This window comes from Anoplopoma fimbria, chromosome 5, assembly GCF_027596085.1.
Source record: "Anoplopoma fimbria isolate UVic2021 breed Golden Eagle Sablefish chromosome 5, Afim_UVic_2022, whole genome shotgun sequence".
Lineage (NCBI taxonomy): Eukaryota > Metazoa > Chordata > Actinopteri > Perciformes > Anoplopomatidae > Anoplopoma > Anoplopoma fimbria.
In genome coordinates, this window is record NC_072453.1 from 13110769 (window position 1) to 13129851 (window position 19083).

Below are 19083 nucleotides of genomic sequence, written 5' to 3' on the forward strand. Positions count from 1 at the left end.
GGCTACATTGTAAGTGTACTATGTCTGTTTTTCGTTCAGTTGTTTATTTTTTACTTTTTTTAAATATTCTTTATTGTACAGTTATATTCAAAAACATACAACAGCTCAAGGGCAATTTTCTTTCTTCTGCTGTAAACATTTTTCAAAATTGGGTAACTTTGTACATTTTGGGAGAGGTAGAGTGTGTACACATAAATAATAAATATTAATTTAAAAGATAGTACTTTCTTTCTTTTAATGAAGTTAAAAAAAAACAAATTTTTGTGAGGAAAAAGTTATCAGAAAATGATGTAAAAAGTAAAATATGTCATAAATGTTATTGTGGCAAGAAGCTTTCAGACAATAATTCAGCTGACAGCGGCTCTAACATGTAAAACTTCTGTTAACCAACAAGTGGTCACATGGTGCATCCAAAAGCAAAAGAGTGTGACTGAAAAAGTGTGATGAAAGTGTCTGTGTGTGTGTGTGTGTGTGTGTGTGTGTGTGTGTGTGTGTGTGTGTGTGTGTGTGTGTGTGTGTGTGTGTGTGTGTGTGTGTGTGTGTGTGTGTGTGTGTGTACCTAAAAAATATGACGCATCTTAGAACACTTCAAACATTACCCTCACACAACTGTTAGTTAACAGGGGTTTGTTCTCCCAGCTAAGTGTGTTAATTAGTGTGCTTGTGTCGTACAGTATGTGTGTTTGAGTTGATGCCTGTGTGGCCTTTAGTGCAGATCTTTGCTGCTCTATTTGAGTGTCAGTGACAGCTTCTTAGGAACTTGAAAGGGGGGGAAAGGAAGTGTTAAAGTGCAACTTCAGACCTTACATGTGGCTTTATATTAATACAAAGGAATGTCCTGCCCTTTAAAAACATCTCTATCTGTCTCACCGTCCCTCCACTTCCTGTCTGACAGACTCAACCACCATTACCAGATGAGAAAGCAGCTCCAGTTGCAGGGTGCAAGAAGTGTGCACAGACTTTGTGTGGGTGCATGTTAGGTGATGGAAACAGGTCGTTGCCATTATAAAGGAAATGATGAGTATTTCACCTGAGTATGTCCTAAATATGTCAGGTTTTTTGAAAAGCAAACCTACAAACTTTAAAAACATTAGATGTTTCTTTTAGAATAATGGATTACAGTATCAGTTTAAAGAAGTTTGTGAAGCTCATTCTAAAATAAGTTTTATATTTCTTCTCTGTGAGGTTAATTTCTCATAAAAAAACAAATAAATGTCACAAACTTACATAAGGAAACTGACCTCAGATTTTTTGCCATATTTGCAAAATCAAGTAAAAGAAGGAGATAATCATTTATTCACATGTGTGTGCACCACATAGTCGTAGCATTATTTAACTCCTGAATAGCAGATGGGAGCTGCATTGTTACATGTGCTTCCTCCAGCTGTGACAGCTCAAACAATCCCACCTCTTCCTCCCAGTACTCCAGTGTCCGGGGTTTGAAGCTCTCCTCAGCTCTCTGGCTCACATATCTGAGGTTTTTGCCAATGAAATGGATCGGTCACTTTTTAAACTGCATCAAGCCAGCGAAAATAGGTAGGAAAACACCGGATGTTACAAGATTTGCCATTGAAATAAAAGCTTTTAAAGTCAGTTTCATAAATGTAAAACTATCCACAACAAATATTAGAAATAACCAGATATAAAAATGTTTATAATACATCATGGCTCATTCCAAAGAGCAATTTAATGTAAATTAGCAGAGTAAGTGAATCTAGGCTGACATCACATTTAGACATCTGCTTTATGTCGACTTCTGATGAAAAGGAACGCATTCAGTTACACTCACAGAAATGTTGCTTAATATCAAGGTTAACAATGGCATTGTGTGGACACAGTGCACCCACACAGGGGCACATTTAACCGCAGCTTGCATCGCTTGGACTGATTGTGATTGATTAATAAAATACTAACATATGACTTAATTAATAAAATCTTATTTCATACATTGATTTTCACTTTTTTCAAATTGATGAGATGTCTTAATAAGCCCCTTTTATATTGTATTTTCATTTTCTTCTCTATTTCACCAGCACACTCCTTTTAATAAATCCTATTAATATTATGGTGTTTAGAGTTTCATTACCTGTCAAATTAAACACATCAGTGTGAAACAAACTCTACTGATGGTCATAAGCCTGTCATGTTTCTTTAATCTCTTAAATGTAGCCTATATATATTTAAACTAAAGCCTATTATACTGTTTTGGAACAATTTATATTGCTTTTGAGTGACAGGAAGTTTCTTATTGTGGAAATCAAACACCGGAATTCATGATTTTCATTGACGTTTGTCACTTGTTGAGCACAGGAAACCTCGCAGTAATAATCTAATTTCACAAAGGATACAGCTGCCTCAACTGGGGGACCTATTTTATGTCAAATACTTGAATTCAGCAACACTGTTTCCTTTTTCCTCAAGTAATAGTTTTTTCTGAGTCTTAACACAGGGCTCTCATCACAAGTGGATACAATGTCTGCAGAAGAGGCTCCAACTCAGCCGCAACAAGCCGAACAGGAGACGACTCCTCTGGAGCCACCGCAGGAGTCGGAGAGCAGCCCTGCAGCCGAGGAGAAGCCCTTCTCCTGGCGGGCTCTGGTCCTCACCGGGCATGGAGGCTATGACAAAGTCAAGCTGCAGGTGAAGACGCAGAAGCAGCCGCAGCCGCAGGAGGGTGAGGTCCGGGTGTGCGTAAAGGCATGTGGGCTGAACTTTGCAGAGCTCCTGGGCCGACAGGGTCTGTACGAGCTGCTGCCAGCCCCGCCTGTCATCCTGGGGATGGAGGGCTCCGGGGTCATTGAAGCCGTCGGGGAGGGAGTGATGGACAGGAAGGTGAGTAAAGGCCCTGCTGAATGCACTCACACACCCACAGAAATGCCACTAGGACCATGAACAATGCCAGTCATGTGCTGCTGAGGATGTAGTTTTGGTTTAAACCGGGTTTTACTGGACTGTGGAGAGCTGCTGCTTCATAATGGTTCTAAGTGACTCATGGGTTCTCACTCCTGGCAAAAACACAATAGTCATCTTTTCCATTAAACACTTAACCAGATTTTTTTTTTTTTTACTTAACCCCATGTCTCCTGTGAAAGTTATAAATACAGCAAGAGAACCTGTAAACTGTTGGCCTTTTGATGGCAGAGTTTCTGAAAAGGACAGCTATTATTTCACTATTTATTTGAAGAAAAGTCCATAAATGAGTTCCTCCCATTATTCTGTAAGGTCATAGTGAAAAAAATGTTTAGATGTTTGCTTTTAAGTCTCAAAAATGCCCAAATTATTCAGATTCAATGCATTTCGAATGGATATTTTATTTCCTTCTTGAGCTGCAGACAACCAATGACTGTCATGAAGTATTACTCAAGTAATTAGGGCTGCATAATTATTCGTTTCCATAGATTCATCTTCAGATTATTTTCTTTTATTGTCTGAAAAGGTTGTGTAAAACGCCTGCCAAAATGTCCTAAAGCCCAAGATGATAAAATTGTTTCTTTTGTCAGTCCGACAGCCAAAAACGACCAATTATCCAATATTTCAATGATATAAAACACAGAAAAGCAGATAATACTCACAATTGGAAGGCTGGAACCAATACATGTTTGACATGTTTGTTAATTTGCCAATTAATTGATTATCAAAATAGTTGCTGAATACTAAAATCATTAACTATTTGAGCAAACAGCCCCTTTAAAACATCTCTGTACAATAATATGTGTGTGCTCAGTGAAACAAGCAGAACCCCTTCATAAAATACTTCTTCCATTAATGTAACATGGTCTATTCATGTGTGGAAAGATGTTTTCTTTCTTCAAACTGTAATATTCTGGCATTATGAATAGTTACAGTGTTTGATCTACAATGTGTCCTTGAAGTTTGTTTACAATGTTCTCCCCGCCGCAAGAGCACGTTTACCTTCTCCTTGATAAAGAGCTTTCCAAAGGTTGAGTTTTATGGAGTTTTAATTCATTAACTATGAAGAGAAGCAACAGAATATTTATATGCTACGTGTTTCTGCCTCCTTTAAATCCAGTCAGCTGCAGACTGGTCTATTTGAAGCATACAGGCACCTGATTTCCTGCAGTTAAAGCACATTTTCCTGAGATACTGCAGAGCTGATCCCAGAGCATCCAGAGGCCACTGGTTATGTGTACTCAATTTATTTTTATTACAACATATGGAGGATAAAAAAAACATAGTGACTCATTCCAAGCATCCTCCATGACTTTATGCCACAGGCTTTTGCAAAAAACTCACCAGTTTTTACTTGGATGTTCAGATTTGTTTTCTTGGTTCGAAGAATCAAAGCAGCAGACTTCGAAATCGCTTATGTTCTGCATGCCTACGCTCATACATGGAAGACTCAAAACACTCATATTTGAATGAATAACAGAACTCTCAGCTGTGTCAGCTGCGTTATTTGTATTGTATGTAAATCTCAGCAACTGATGACTCCCATACAGACCTCTGGGACCAACTGTTGTTATTTTCCCTCTCGCATTTTCTTCTAAAAATACTTAAAATACTTAATGATTTCATCCTGCCATATACCGAAGAAGCTTTTTGCTTTAGAGACAGAAAAAGTTAAACCATGATCTGCTGTTCTTGCCAATTATTGAAGAGAAGTGAAGCATTCAGGGAGCGTTGCACAGTTAATCATTGGGCATCCTAGCTCCAGTTTGTGCCTTTTGTATATTAACAGTACGTCAGAGTTACAGTTACCTCAAAAAATTCTGTCGGTTACATAAAAAAACCTGATACCAAAGTTGCACCTTTTTTTCCTAAATCAAATAAACATATGTCCTCGCTCAATTTGCACAGAGTAGTATTTCATCTCGTCCAGATTGTTGGATGAGACTTTTTGGAACTACCTTCAGAGAGGCTGCAAATCTTGTTCAACAACCCCTCAATACATGCACCACCAAGCTCATCTGCATTTGACTTAATTCAGTTGTCGTGAAGTCTTTCAGAGAGGATGTATAACTGCTAGTTGTTGCTTCCATTTATTACCGTTCTGATTGTGAACTTGAGACCATATTAACATGAGACTCAGTAACCATATTCAGCCGTAGCCTGAACAAGGCCATCACTTCAGTTAGTCAATCTGAATGGTTAAATAAGATACATTCAGTCGTCGTTCCTCTTTCATCCAAACACATCTTTTATAGGTTAATATTAGGATTTATATGTTTTAGTTTAACATGTGTGTTTTGTATTACCGAAGCCACTGCGTGTCCCTCTGTGTCAGTATGGAATTTCCCCTCTTCCTCCTCCTCCTATCCAGCCCTCCTCTCATTCCTCCCACTACCCTTCTCTCCATTTTCAAAAGACAGAATCCTATAGGAGGAGTGGAGCGCTCCCAAATCCCCCTTTTTTATTAGAAGTAAACAGCAAAACACCACATGCAGCAGTGCAGGAAATGGTGTAAATTTATCCCAACAAGGTCCAAAATGTACAAACACTAAGTATGAACTTTAGATCTGTGAGGGAGTGCAGTGAGATACATAGGCACACAGAGTATCACACAATCACATGTTTACAAAAAGAGGCTGATGCTGTTGTAATCGAGCCGGGCTCCAGCAGCAAGTCTTCTCCAGACGAGGACAGGAGGGTGTGGCTGGTTGGAAAGCAGACAGAGCAGATGTGCGATGTAGGGTCTCATTACAGCTTGCCTTTCCAGTTATAAAGCATTAAACAGTTATGCCTCATAACTTGATTACTGTTTTTGGAAGAGCGAGCAGTAATTTCTGTGTTAAATTATTCCAACTGGCTGCTTTGAATGAAATACACCAGCGGTTCTGCAAATAAACTATTTAATCGACTTAGTGTTGTGTGATGTGATGATGTGTACCAATGTGTTCTGTATTCAGCTCAGTAAATTTACAATTATCTGGTCAATTTAAAATAAATGCCCTCTGTTTATATTATCATGCTTTGATATAAACAGCAGTACAACTGTATTGTCTGACATAGTTTGCTGGAAAAAGTTTTGTAGTATCTAGTTCAAATAAACAGCTCACTTAGGTTGGCTCAGTTCATGTCAGCGTTCCAGGAACTGAGCTCAGCCTTTTTTTTTGTTTTATTGACTATCATGTGTTTTTTTTTAAGTCACCCAGTGTGTGTTTGAAAGTGTTTCATAAGACCAGAGGTTGAGAAATGTTATCTTTAGTCATCCGAGTCGGAAGTTAAAGCTGGAAGTAAGCGCGTTTGGAGTTATCTCACTAAAACAGACATATGCTAAATGTGTAAATATCTGTGTGTATCTGTCTATTGTGATGGGTTTGTGTGCAGCAGGAAGTGGGTGTGGCTCAGAACTCTTGAGGCTGTTTTGACAGGAAGCAGTGCAGCGTTCACAATCGGACTTCTTTCCTGAGTCCTTCACTTGTTTGGCAAGTTTTGCAACACCACTGATGTCTTTATAATAGCAGGTCCCTGTGGAAGAAGGCAGGACACAAAACAGGAACAACATTTCCCATAAGCCCCCTTGTCTGAGCTCATTCGAACGGAAACTGTTCAGGTTCATGCAGGTTCAAACATTTTGATCAGAGAAGTAAAACAATTTGAAGACGCCGCCGCCGTAGGCACTTGTAAATTGTGATGGGCATTTTATACTATTTTAAAGGCCAAACATTGGTCAAATAAATATTTGGCAGATTAATCGATAATGAAAATAATAATTTGTTGCAGCCATAATTTCAGTAGTTAAAATGTAGTCATAATGAACCCATTAAACATGTCAAGGAATTCAAGTTCAGTTACTTTCCTAATATCACACGTTGACTCTTCAAATCATTCCTTTGTAAGGATGATTTATGTTCACAGAACACAGCAGTAGTGATATGACTTGCCCTCATGTCATTTAGAAATAAAAAACATCAGATGATTTCCGGCCTGTTTGACCTCAATTTGCCATTTGACAGCTCTGTAAACAGGAGCAAAGTGGTGGTGACAACAGATATTGAGCTCATGAATGAGCCAGTTTTTTCTCATGTTCACACAACATCATTCTTGGGCTTCATGATTATGGCCAAAACTATTATCTATTTATTTATTATCTTCATCAATATCTAGATCACGATTATATATCACGATTATTTATTGATTTTAGTGACTTCCATGTTCTGCTACATTCCTGCTAATATACACATCTTTGTATCAAAATAAGACTGGTCCTTACTCATAGTGCATCTGTAAGAGGCAAAATAGAATAGTACTGAAACTTTTTTACTTAAATCTGCTTGTGCTAGTTAACAAAACTTGAAATCATAAAAAAAATATCGTTTTGAGAGTTCTACTCTGTGTTAAACCACACAACAATAGAAAACGGACAGGTGAAATTACTCTACTCTGGACTGCAGCCACAACATTCAGCAAAGTTTTTCACATGCTGCCGCTGTAGGGTGCCACGCAACAGCAAGTCAGCTCCCCAAAAGTGTAGCCAAAACATCTCAATAGTCTGGCTGTTAGTTTAGGAGGCGCTTGATTTGATATGCATCCGAGTCTTTAATGAGAGAATCACATATTTTAAACGTCAATATAGGAGTCGATAATGTGAAATGCCAAAATTGTGATTGCAATTAATATTAAATCAATTGTGCAGCCGATCATACTCATAGTCTTAAAGAGACAAGACCAGGATTTTTATGTGTATCCCCCCCTACTATAACATTTGTTAATCAAACCTGTGTAAAAAGATTCAAAGTTAGCATCCCTTATTTTGTTTTTCTTGAAATGTATTTAATTACTTTCTCTCCTTCCTCAGGTGGGGGATCGTGTCATCATGATGAGCCGCAGCGGCATGTGGCAGGAAGTTGTTGTTGTGCCCGCCAACTACACCTTCCCCATGCCCGAGCAGATGAGCTTTGAGGAAGGTGCTGCTCTCACCATTAACTACTTAACTGCCTACATGATGCTGTTTGAGATGGCCAATGTGAGGCCGGGCAAGAGTGTTCTCATCCACATGGCAGCAGGTAAGACACGCACAGTGAATACTGAGAAACTTAATGCAGTGAGTGAGTTCTAAAAGTTATTTATTGAACCAAAAACATTTGCCACTTATCTCTGTTTTATGTATTTGTAAATTGAATATCTTTAGGCTTTGGACTGTTAAATAAAAGTAGGATGTGTCCCTTGGTTATTTAAGGTTGCTGAAAGCCATTTTTCCATTTTTCATCTGACGTCTCATAAACAATTGACTGTATTGAATTAAAAAAGATGTCAACTGTATAAACATTATACATAATAAATCAACCAAAATTGTGATTCTTAGACACGATTGATCTCCTTGAACCAAATAATTTGTACAAACAGTCTCCCCCATGATTTGATTGGGACGTTTAACAAACATCCCCCAGTCTCCTGTGTAACCTGTGAAGAGTCACACAGCTGGTTCACTCCGGGTCACTAATCACATCTTTGAATGCAGCCGCATTTCTGTGCTGAACAATGATCAGTCGAGAGTCCGTTGGTCATAGGTGGAGATATAATGTGTGTGTGTGTGTGTGGGTGTGGGTGTGTGTGTGTGTTTTGGTCTCATTAAAGCTTATTCATAAAATGGAAAACAAGATCATTATCAGTCACAGTTGCCTTGGCAACGCTTGACATTTTAAAAAGGTGCCCTGACACTGTAACAACAAAATGTCTCATTTGCTGTTGAGATTTTTGTCTTTAAATAACCAAGGTGCTAGGAGTATTCTTTTAATCGCAGAAGGATGGAAATAATTTATATCCATTTTCCAAAAGTACTAAACGCGAAATTGTGAGCATATCCATTGCCTCCCAATGGCTCTCAACATGGCGATGGCTCAGCTGGGGGCTTGAAGCCAACGATGCTACAGCTACAAAAAAATCAGAGGTGCATGACCAAGTGCTTTTTCAGCTTTCGGAGCCTTCACACTCAACGCAAAAACTGTGATGGTGTCATTTTTTGTGGCTTTGTTACGGCAAACAAAAGCCTTGAATCTCAGCTTTTGCTCAAAGAAAATATACATTTGGACATCTACAATTGTATGACAAACTCCATCTCCTGATGTTGAGCATGTGATATGATTGAAAGCTCCCGAAAAGCTACTTAATGGCCCTTTATAGTGGGATTGTTTTATCAATTGATGTTGAAAATCTGCTGTGCAGCCACGCATTGTTCAAAACCACCAAAAAAAAATGTATATTCTAGTGGAGACCCAAAACTTCCCAAATATATAAATTATGTCCATGGAAAATATGGATGAAATTATTCCATCATAATTCAGAGTTGAAACAAGCTGATAGAGAATATAAACAGTCTTTGAGTTATTGTCAGTGAGCCTGAATAAGAAGATTTTTTTAACATTTGAGATACTTGGAAATGAAAAAAGGAAAGCTGGATTTGAATGGGTTAAACGGTTATACATGCACAGTAGATTTCATAGTGGTGGGATTATGGTCATACTCATTTATAATATCACCATTGACAGCTGTGGTATTACAACCAGTTCTACAGTGGTTTGTCGAAGTGATTGAAACCTTGAAAGACAGAGGAACAAACAGCTGAAACAGTAGACGGTGCTTTTAGCCAGTTTGACATTTATTCACTTTCTGAATAGAAGTAGTTTCCATTGGGCCAAATTCTTATTTTAGCTTAAAATCTGCATATATTCCTGATTGATCATACATAACCTATGGTATACTTTATATATATTATCTGCTATGTTATGTGATGTGAAGATATGTTAAAAGCTGAGCAGTTGAGACACACCCTCGGTTTTTCCTCTCTTGAGGGTGTGAGACCAATAAAACCTTTCAGACGGGCGGTGAAACATCTTCAAAACAATATAGTGTGTACTTCAGTTATTTAATAATTGCAATTATGAGCTTATTACGTGAGTGCCTAGAATTTTGACACAGTGTCTGTCCAAAATTGAAAGCACATTTGAGACCAATGTCTTGAATGAAAAGCCTGCTTTGTATTCACTAATTGAGACAAATAAGCAACATTTTTCAGATAACAAAGCTCAGACAAGACCTAGAAACCACATATGATGGTAGGAAATAGAAGAATTATTTGGTTTAGATTATGTCATTTATTCAATTATTTTCAGCCTCTACATTGTAACAATTTAATATATATTCAATATAGTAGAGCTTTGCTTATCAACTCTATATAACTCTGTTGTCTTTTCAACGTGTTACCATTTAGGTAACACTTTCTATGACGCATAGACATAATTAAAATGCAATGCAATCTTCTTATAGCAATATATAATTATATTAGTTATTTGCACTCATAAATGTTCATAATGTTTCATAACAATAATCATAACATATAATAAATCTTTTTATAATGACTTATAAGTTGAAGTATCATAGTGCGTCATAATTGCTGGTCACTCACTGACTTTTTTCTTTTTTTTGGAAGGATCACAGTGTATAATAATTCCCATAGTTTTAATACATTATAATATTTTTTATAATTTATTATTAGCACTGTCATAATGCATTACAATGTGATTTTAAGTTACTATAAGTGCGTTGTAAAAATATTTTTTACTACGAGCAAACATTAAACACTTAGAATAACTCGTAATTAAATTATAATGCGTTATAAAAAGATTATAATGTGTTACAACTATGGAAATTAATACACTATGATCCTAACATAAATGTCAGTGAGTGATCAGCAATTATGAAGTATTAGAATACTTGACCATATAAGTCATTATAAAGTGCTCTTCAATTTATTAAGCTTAATGTTAAAAAAGTTTATTCATATTTATTATATAATATTAGTTATTAGTTTTTATCTTGTAACAAAGATTATACATTGCTATGAGCAGACTATAACATATGATAAGTATGTTTATAATGCTTTATAGACCTGTGCGTCATAGAAAATGTTCCAACAATTCCTCATGCCATTTTTTATCATCTTGAGCTTTTATTTATTTGAAGTTATTTATTATAGGTTTAAAATATGTGAATACTGCATTCACTCAGATAGCTCAGTGTTTATCAACCACACTTGAGTCCAAGTATACAGGTCAGTTAATATCAACATCCCCCATCACGGTGCAGTGCTCTCCTGCATCTCCCCTCTCAAAGGCCACGTGTCATTGTTCAGTGTGTGGGTGGCTGTCAGCTGACGTGTATGAATCAGCCACACGAGGCCATGGTGAAGGAGAGGGCAGGAAGGATTACTGGTGAGCTCGCACACCCAGGCAGCCATCGTTGGGAAAATCCTCTCACTGCACAGAAAGCAGCGTCTGTTGTTTCAGCTTTTTTCCCCCTCAATCTTTCAAAGTTTCAATCGGCCTAAAATCACATCCCCAACCACTGTAGACTTAATCGTAATGCCACTTCTTTCACTGGAGGTATTAGAAAAGAATCTAACCCAACACTGTTTAATCAACCTTTTAGTTTAAACCCATTAAAATCCAGTTTTCCACTATAAATTTCTTCTTATTACCTCAAAGGTTGAAAAGTCATGTTATTCTGATTGTCTGATGGTAGCACACATAGATATATATATATCAATTATGTTTTATTTGCATCGTTTATTTAAAGTTTCAGCTGGACATAATTGATACATTTGGAAGAAATTTGGGTTTAAAGTTTAAAATAAAGTATATTAGGTTCGAAAATGTTTTTGGTTGCACAGCACGTGTTTTGAATGGTTGAATTATCCATACAACACATCCTTACAAGGTATTATGTGTGAAAAGCACTTTAAGCCAGTATAGTTATTATTTGATGACTAAATCTCTGAGCATTTCAGAGAGAGATCACATGGAAGTTTATCAGCTTTACTTTGAAAATTAAAATGCCTGCAGTTGCTTTTCTGACTTCAGTTTGATTTTGCACATCTAAAGGTGGTGTTGGTATCGCTGTCACCCAGCTGTGTAAGACTGTGCCAGATGTGACGGTTTTTGGCACAGCATCAGCCGCCAAACATGAGATTATTGCCCAAGGCGGCGTAACTCACCCCATCGACTACCGCACCAAAGACTACGTGGAGGAAATTCGCAAAATTAGCCCGAAAGGTGAGAAGACACACAACTGTTGTACTGCAAGTTAAAGTTTAAACACAAAAGGACATACAAATACATACCTTTCTTGCTTGGCCAGGAAACATATGGGATACATTACATGTAATGGTATGGATTAAATGTAAACAATATGTCAGTGTCTTTTGTTTCTTGCATAACAGGCTTATAAAGAGACATAAAAAAACTGTTTTTGTTTTTCCTCATCCATTTCATTTTTAAAATTTGGTCTCTCTGCAGGAGTGGACATCGTCCTCGACCCACTCGGTGGTTCAGACACCCAGAAAGGCTTTGGTTTGCTGAAACCTTTGGGCATGATTGTAGTCTTTGGTAAGTCATCTGGAAACAGAAAAAAGAAATGTGTTAATGCATTTTTTGAGTCTGCCTAAATGTAATTGTTTGTTTCTTCCTATTGTAATGAGGCTTCTATTGTTTTTCATTCTAGGTGCAGCCAATTGTGTGACAGGCCAGAAGAAGAACCTGTTGGCCATGGCAAAGACCTGGTACAACCAGCTTTCTCTCTCCACGCTCAAACTGATGCAGTCCAATAAGGCCGTCTGCGGCTTCCACCTGGGCTACATCCCTGATGAGGAGCTCATCGGCAGGGCCATGTTCAAGCTTTTGGAGCTCTACAGGCAGGGAAAGATCAAGCCCCGCATTGACTCATCCTATCACTTCGAGGATGTAAGTTTCATAACCTTTTAAATCTAATAGGTGAAATATGTTTTTTAGCATGCATATTCCTTTCTGGGCTGAGGTGAAACTGAATCTACCTCTGCGACTCTTCGAATTGAAAATAAATAAAATGATGTACGATAAATATGAAAACATAAGCTTAGCTTAGCCCAAAGACTGTAAGCAAGGGGAAACAGCTAGCCCGGCTCTGGCCAAAGGTAAAAAAAAACAATCCGCATACCACACAAGTCTTAAACTTTCAGTTTTTTGTGCGGATTAAACAAACAAGACTTAAACATATTTATTAGTGAACTACTGACCTTCTACCTTCTGACAGAGTTAGCCTAGCTGTTCCTCCCCGTTTCCAGTCCTAATGCTAAGCTAAGCTAACCAGTTGCTGGCTATAGTTTCATTTTTTTTAGAGTGGCACCATCTTCTCATCTAAGCCTCGGCAAGAAAGTGATTAACCTCTAAAAGGTTTGAATACAAAAGATGTTCAGGTTTTCTCCGCTGCGTAAGCTCAGCTGCTCAAAGTATTCAGAGACATTAGATGGATGAGCATCACTTAGGAGGAGCTCCACTGAAGCTTCTTCTGCGTCACAGCCTTCTTGTGTTTTCCTCTATTCCATTACTCCTGTGGCAGGCGAGCAAACCTCAATCCCCCCATCAGATGAGTCGGTACTTAAGGGCCGTTGCTAGGTGACGGTCTAAATTGTTGCCGTGGCATCCGCTTCTAACGGGGATATCTCTATGGTTCTAGTTTCTCTGGCTGGCTTCAAGGATAGACAGGAGTGTGATGCAGAACAATCCTCAATTTGCGTTTGCGAGCAGGAAACAGACAAAAACTGAGGCAGGAAACAATAGGAAGTAAAGTTGACCAATAGCAGAGATACAAAGCATAGATAGCCATTGTGTTCATTAATATTCCTCCTCATTTTGACCCATCAGCCATTAGCGGGTGTATCATGTATTCACTTCAAATCTGGTGCAATTAATATTGTCTTTAGGAAAAAGAACACAGTAAAAAATGCATAACATAAAATTAAGCAATACCAGTTGTGCACATCTGTTCTGCTCATCTGTCTCCTGTCAGGTGACTGATGCCATGAAGCGCATGCACGAACGCCAAAACATTGGGAAAGTCATCCTTCTTCCTGAACCGAAGAAGGAGGAAGAAAAATCAAAGACCAACCCTGAGCCGGTGGAAAATGTGGAAAAAACTGAAGCCGCTGCCAACGAGAAGGAAGAGGAGGCCACAGAGGAAGTTAAAGCAGAGGATTGAGTAAGAGTGTTTATTTGAATGCAGTTTTCAAGCACTTCCTGAATGAGTTCTCTGTTGTTCACTTGTCAAAAAGAAAAGAAAAGAAAAGCAAGATGCCATTTATTCTTTGACTTTTTCAGTATTTTAAAATGTTTATTAAGATTTTGTTGTTGAATATGTCAACAGTGTAGTGTCAATGTTGGTAATACTTGTGTTATAAATGAAAAATAACTGTAGTCTATTATATCACGTGAGGAAAAATGTATTCTGATGAATGGGTGTGGCTTCCCCATGACAACAGCTCAGCAACAGCTCTGACATCAAATGTGTCACCAGGACTGCGTGTATAAAGGTCGACCTTAAATTTCCAATAAAAAAAGATAACTGGCAAGTTTATATTGAGATCAATTTTGATTTTCACTTTGTTTGTTTTGTTATTCATTGTTTTTAAAAACAAATTCTTATATTTTGCAGCTTTCTTAATTGATTTTGGTGCAAGGAACTTACTCTTAACTGTAAGGAGAAGAGCATAATTACGTCATTGTTAGAATTTTGATGCATTTAAGATGAAAAAAAAACGGCCTCATCCATACCGGTCCTGGTCCTGATTGTCTGTATACTAAGCTCAAATACATTTCTATTCGTGTTTCTTTCATTTCTTGCTTTAATTGGCATCAAATCTGGCCAAGTAATCTGAATGTCATCAAGATATTTTACTGCCTATTTTGTTAATTCCTTGGATCCTGTTACAGATTATTCATTTGATGAAGTAATGAGTAGCTGTAATCAAATTTGCCGACCCAAGCCTATTTTATCAGAAAACATTAGTGTCACGCTTGTTAGGAATAGTAGTGATCGTTCTAGTTTCAAGGGTTGTGATGCAAAACTCAGATTCCTCTTAAATGATTGTTCTTAGACAAAAGTCTCTCTTTGTATTCTAGTTAAAATTTGTATATTTTTCTCGCCTATTTGTGCCAAATTCAAAGTCAGCTTTCACTACTGCCGCCAAGTCAACTGTGAATAACAATTAGCATGACTTCCCTGTCTTGGCACTCGGTGGGTTTTCTTCCAAACAATGGCCATGTGAAGGCAGGCTTTCTCGCCTCGATTGATTTAGCTGCTTAATTAAATCCTACATTGCCTCTTAAAATAAAAAAAATATAAGTGTTTACAGAACTAGAGTACAGTATGTGTTACTTAGTCATTCCTTTTATATATATACAGGGAGGGTGTTTAAAAACATTATGAAGAAAAAATGGGATGGTGCTTCGCTTTTATGCACTTTGTATTTCTGTGCTTAATATATATTCATCTTGAAGCTCTTAAAGTATACTGATGTATTATTAAGCTTCCGTTTTCTTCACAGTAATGATTTGTATGTTTTTTTTATGCTTGCATGTCTGTATCTTTAAATGGATGATCTTAAATAGTGGGCTCAGTACGTTTTGTCCAGCTGTGGGTGTAATTCAATGCTTTGACGCAGAAAGACGCTAAAGAAGCACAAGAGAAAAGAGTTTCCCCTCCATCCTCACCAGAGCAGCTCCTCACATTCCTCTCCCCACCCTCAGTCCTGCTTTCTGTCTCTCTCTCTGTGGCCCAACTCTATCAAAACACTCTCTCCCTCTCAAGCATATCTTGTTTTGAAAAAAGTTCTTAGAAGAGAATAAGATTCACAGAATATGCTTCATATTATTTACATTTGTGACTTTTTTTTGTCTTGGACCAGTATTGTTAAGTTTGGCTAAGTTACCTTCTCCTAGTATGAAGTAAGATCTGAAGTGGATTTTGAGTAACCAGGCACTGGAGTCGGCTCATTGTGATTATGTGATGTTCATCTTGTTACTCAAATCCCATTGTGCGTTTATGTTAGATTTTTCAAACCTTCAAATTTTCTTTCTCTACCCAAAAGCCTAATGTTTGACTGTATGGCCATTGGATAAGTTTAATTTAATTACTGAACCAAATAGCAGAGGAGTTTAAACTAACAAGCATGTTGAGTTAATCTGAGCAGATTGCTCTCCAGATGTTAAAGGTCAATTGGTGAAGATAAAACATTAAAAAAACACTGCTAGATCATCTTTGCATACATTTCTGTAATGCTAAAAGACACATTTAATATGATTAAAGCCAGGAAAAATAACTTCAAAACTACATTGTGCTTTTGTGTTAAAAGTTACATTCAAAAGTGGTTATCCTGAATGTGAAAAAGTGTCATATTTCCCATAATAAGTTGACAACAATATACATTCGGCGGCTGTGGCACATGAGGTAGAGCGCTTGACCCGCAACCACCGACCTTGTGGTTGCGGGACAGCAGATTGCAGGTTGTCAACTTGTTGGCACCTAACCCCAAAATTGCTCCCCGGGCGCTTCATTGCAGCCCACTGCTCCTCCGGGATGGGTCAAATGCAGAGAACTGAATTTCCCCATTGTGGGACTAATAAAGGCTTAATTATTATTATTATTATTATTCGTGGATACAGTATTCACTCGTGGGGAGGGACATCTAGTGGTGAAATTGTGCCTTTTAACTAAGTTATTAAAATACTAACTAAAGTGTTGCCTGTGAACACAATGCACTGCCTTGTTAAATGTTAAACATAATTATAATTGAGCCTTCTCAATTTCTACAAAGACATTACATTTGTTTCGTAATAAAATTCTAAAACATTATTATAGCTGTTTTATACGTAATAACCCAATTTATTAATAACCCATTTTAAGAGTACCATGCTTTATTTCTTTTTTTTATTTTGTACATAAAATAGATTGCGATCATTCTGTGTGCTGAGTCTAATAATCTCTAGTATGATGTTGAGCTCCAAAACATTTTTATGTCTCAATAAGTGAAAGATTTGATGTGTTACTGTATTAATGATGTGGATCAAACAACGCTGCCTTTTTATCATTTTTATACACACTTTATGCACACTTGCCTTCTGTGTTAAATGGCACTAACCTGTCTGTTTTATTAAAGTGTTATCACATTATGTTCCTCTAAGCTTGTGAGTTACTCAATTGATTCCATAGTGTAATCAGCTTAACTGAAGCCCAGAAAGCAAACTACAAGAGGGTTGACAGTGTATTTAATGTGACATTTAAATTTAACATTTGTTGTGCTTTTCATCAATGGTCCCACTAAGATCAGTTGCCGAAAACCTGGAACCAATTTTTTATTTGGCTGACTGATACTCATGGACTTTTATGGCGACCAGCAGAGGTCCTCATTAGATCAATTTCTGTGAGCGCACTGGCAGCTTTTCTTCGGCTCAAGCGTCTCTGATTCTGCTTCCTGTTCTGTCCAAGAAGCCAAACTTGTGAGAAAGTTCCAATGACCGTCCCATGATCATGGACGACTGATGTGGGATTCACAAGCTTTTCTAACTGAAGACCCTCTTCTGATTGTTGATTAAATTCAGAGGACCACCTTCCCAAATGAATGAGGGAGAAACACAACATGACAAAAACTAGGAGAAAAATAAACTTGGCTGTAAATATGTTTTATGCCACTGTAAACTGTAACGATTACAATGAATTTCCAGTTTACACTGTTTGAAATTCTGTTTTTTTATTTATGTGAATTCCTGAGCAAATTTAGATAAAAATAACTAACTAAATAAATAAATAACCTAGGTAAATAACCTCTAACCTGCCAGTTTTAATATCAAATGAAATGCCATATGATCTGGCTCCATTGGTTTTTTAACAGTCAAAGTTTTTTAGTTGATTTCATGTTGTTTTGCTCATTGTAACTCAAATTACATTGGATTGTCTGTCAATAAACCTTCACTTTTGCAAGTCTGGGCTTAACAACTTGCTGCTCTGACAACAGTTCCAGTTAAATTTTGAAGAACCTACATTGAATCACACTGACATATTAGGAAATAATTAACATACATGCAAATCAGTTTTCTTTCATTTGGAAAAATGTGTGCCTCTTTGATGTATGCAGTAGATATAATGGCTAATGTCAAGTACAAGGAGACTTAGCTTAGCTATTCAGGTACTGCTTTTAGAAGTTATAAGGCAGAAATAATATTTTTCCTCAAATACATATTTTTGTGTGAAACATTATGTGCAAAGGTCAAAAGTACACGTGTCATTAAATGTTAAAAATAATAAAAGTAGACGTGTAAAGTAAAGTCTAGCTGTAAACTCAACGTGGGAGGTGCCAGGGTCATTGGAGATCTGGGACTTAGCCCTGGAATCTTGCAGTGAGTCACATCAATCAATAAATATTGCAATAAAATAGGTGCTATATGAATAAATTATTATTATGACTTCAAACACACTGTTAACCTTCACTAAACAGTACTTGTCTAATAAATACGCGCTGCAAATGATCACGCAGTATTGTTAATAAGTCTTGAAGGATTAGGGAAACTGATCAAAACTCATGAACTACAGTATGGTTCTAAAGGGTAGTGAGGCTAAGATTTTCTGATGAAGTGATTACATTATGCTTATTATCCCCTTTTTCTATCAGCAGAGAATGAAACTCTGGATGTTTATCTTGTTCTTACGTCACTAAGAGTTTGTACAGCCCTTTGTACAGAAGATACTTTACACTGTTAAGGAGATGTCCTTTGTTTAACCCTCAGCTATCTGCAGCGAATGCTAGTCTTATACACGTAGCTGCTTCTGACTGCAGCAGGAATGCCTCCATTTATTTTTAGATGGACATCTCCAGCAAAGGGCAAGGTGACAACTTGTGTTTTGCAGAACTACAACACGTTTTTCCACCACATTGTTAATTAAGTCAGTTAGTTAGTAGGCTGTTAGTATTGTTGCTACTGTATCAGCTTGAATACAAATTCAACAAACAACATACAGCGCTGTACATTATGGCTTAGCTACATAATTGGTACTGAATAATACTGTGCAATTACAGAGCCAAGTGAGAAACAACATAAAGACGTTACTGCCTTGTGATTACATCCATATAGGCCCAAAATTTCAGCATTTTGTCCAATCATTTTATCCAGACATTTTGTGTGAAATTGTCAGAATTAGCATATGAATTATTGCGTTACAGCCAAAAAAGTGTTTTATTAAGTTACAGTGACCTTTGACCACCAGAAACAAATCATCATTTATCATTGAGTCCAAGTGAACGTTTGTGCCACGTGAAGA

The 19083-nt window shown here is 37.3% G+C and overlaps 1 protein-coding gene across 1 annotated transcript; it reads left to right on the plus strand.

Moving 5' to 3' along the window:
• The first annotated feature begins 2300 nt into the window (after window positions 1–2300).
• On the plus strand, window positions 2301–15545 carry LOC129091084 (synaptic vesicle membrane protein VAT-1 homolog). Its single transcript, XM_054598542.1, has 6 exons — window positions 2301–2832; window positions 7760–7967; window positions 11841–12011; window positions 12255–12344; window positions 12460–12698; window positions 13783–15545. The coding sequence occupies exons 1-6, from the start codon at window positions 2473–2475 to the stop codon at window positions 13969–13971; spliced, it is 1257 nt and encodes a 418-aa protein (XP_054454517.1). The 5' UTR covers window positions 2301–2472; the 3' UTR covers window positions 13972–15545.
• Window positions 15546–19083: the final 3538 nt, after the last annotated feature.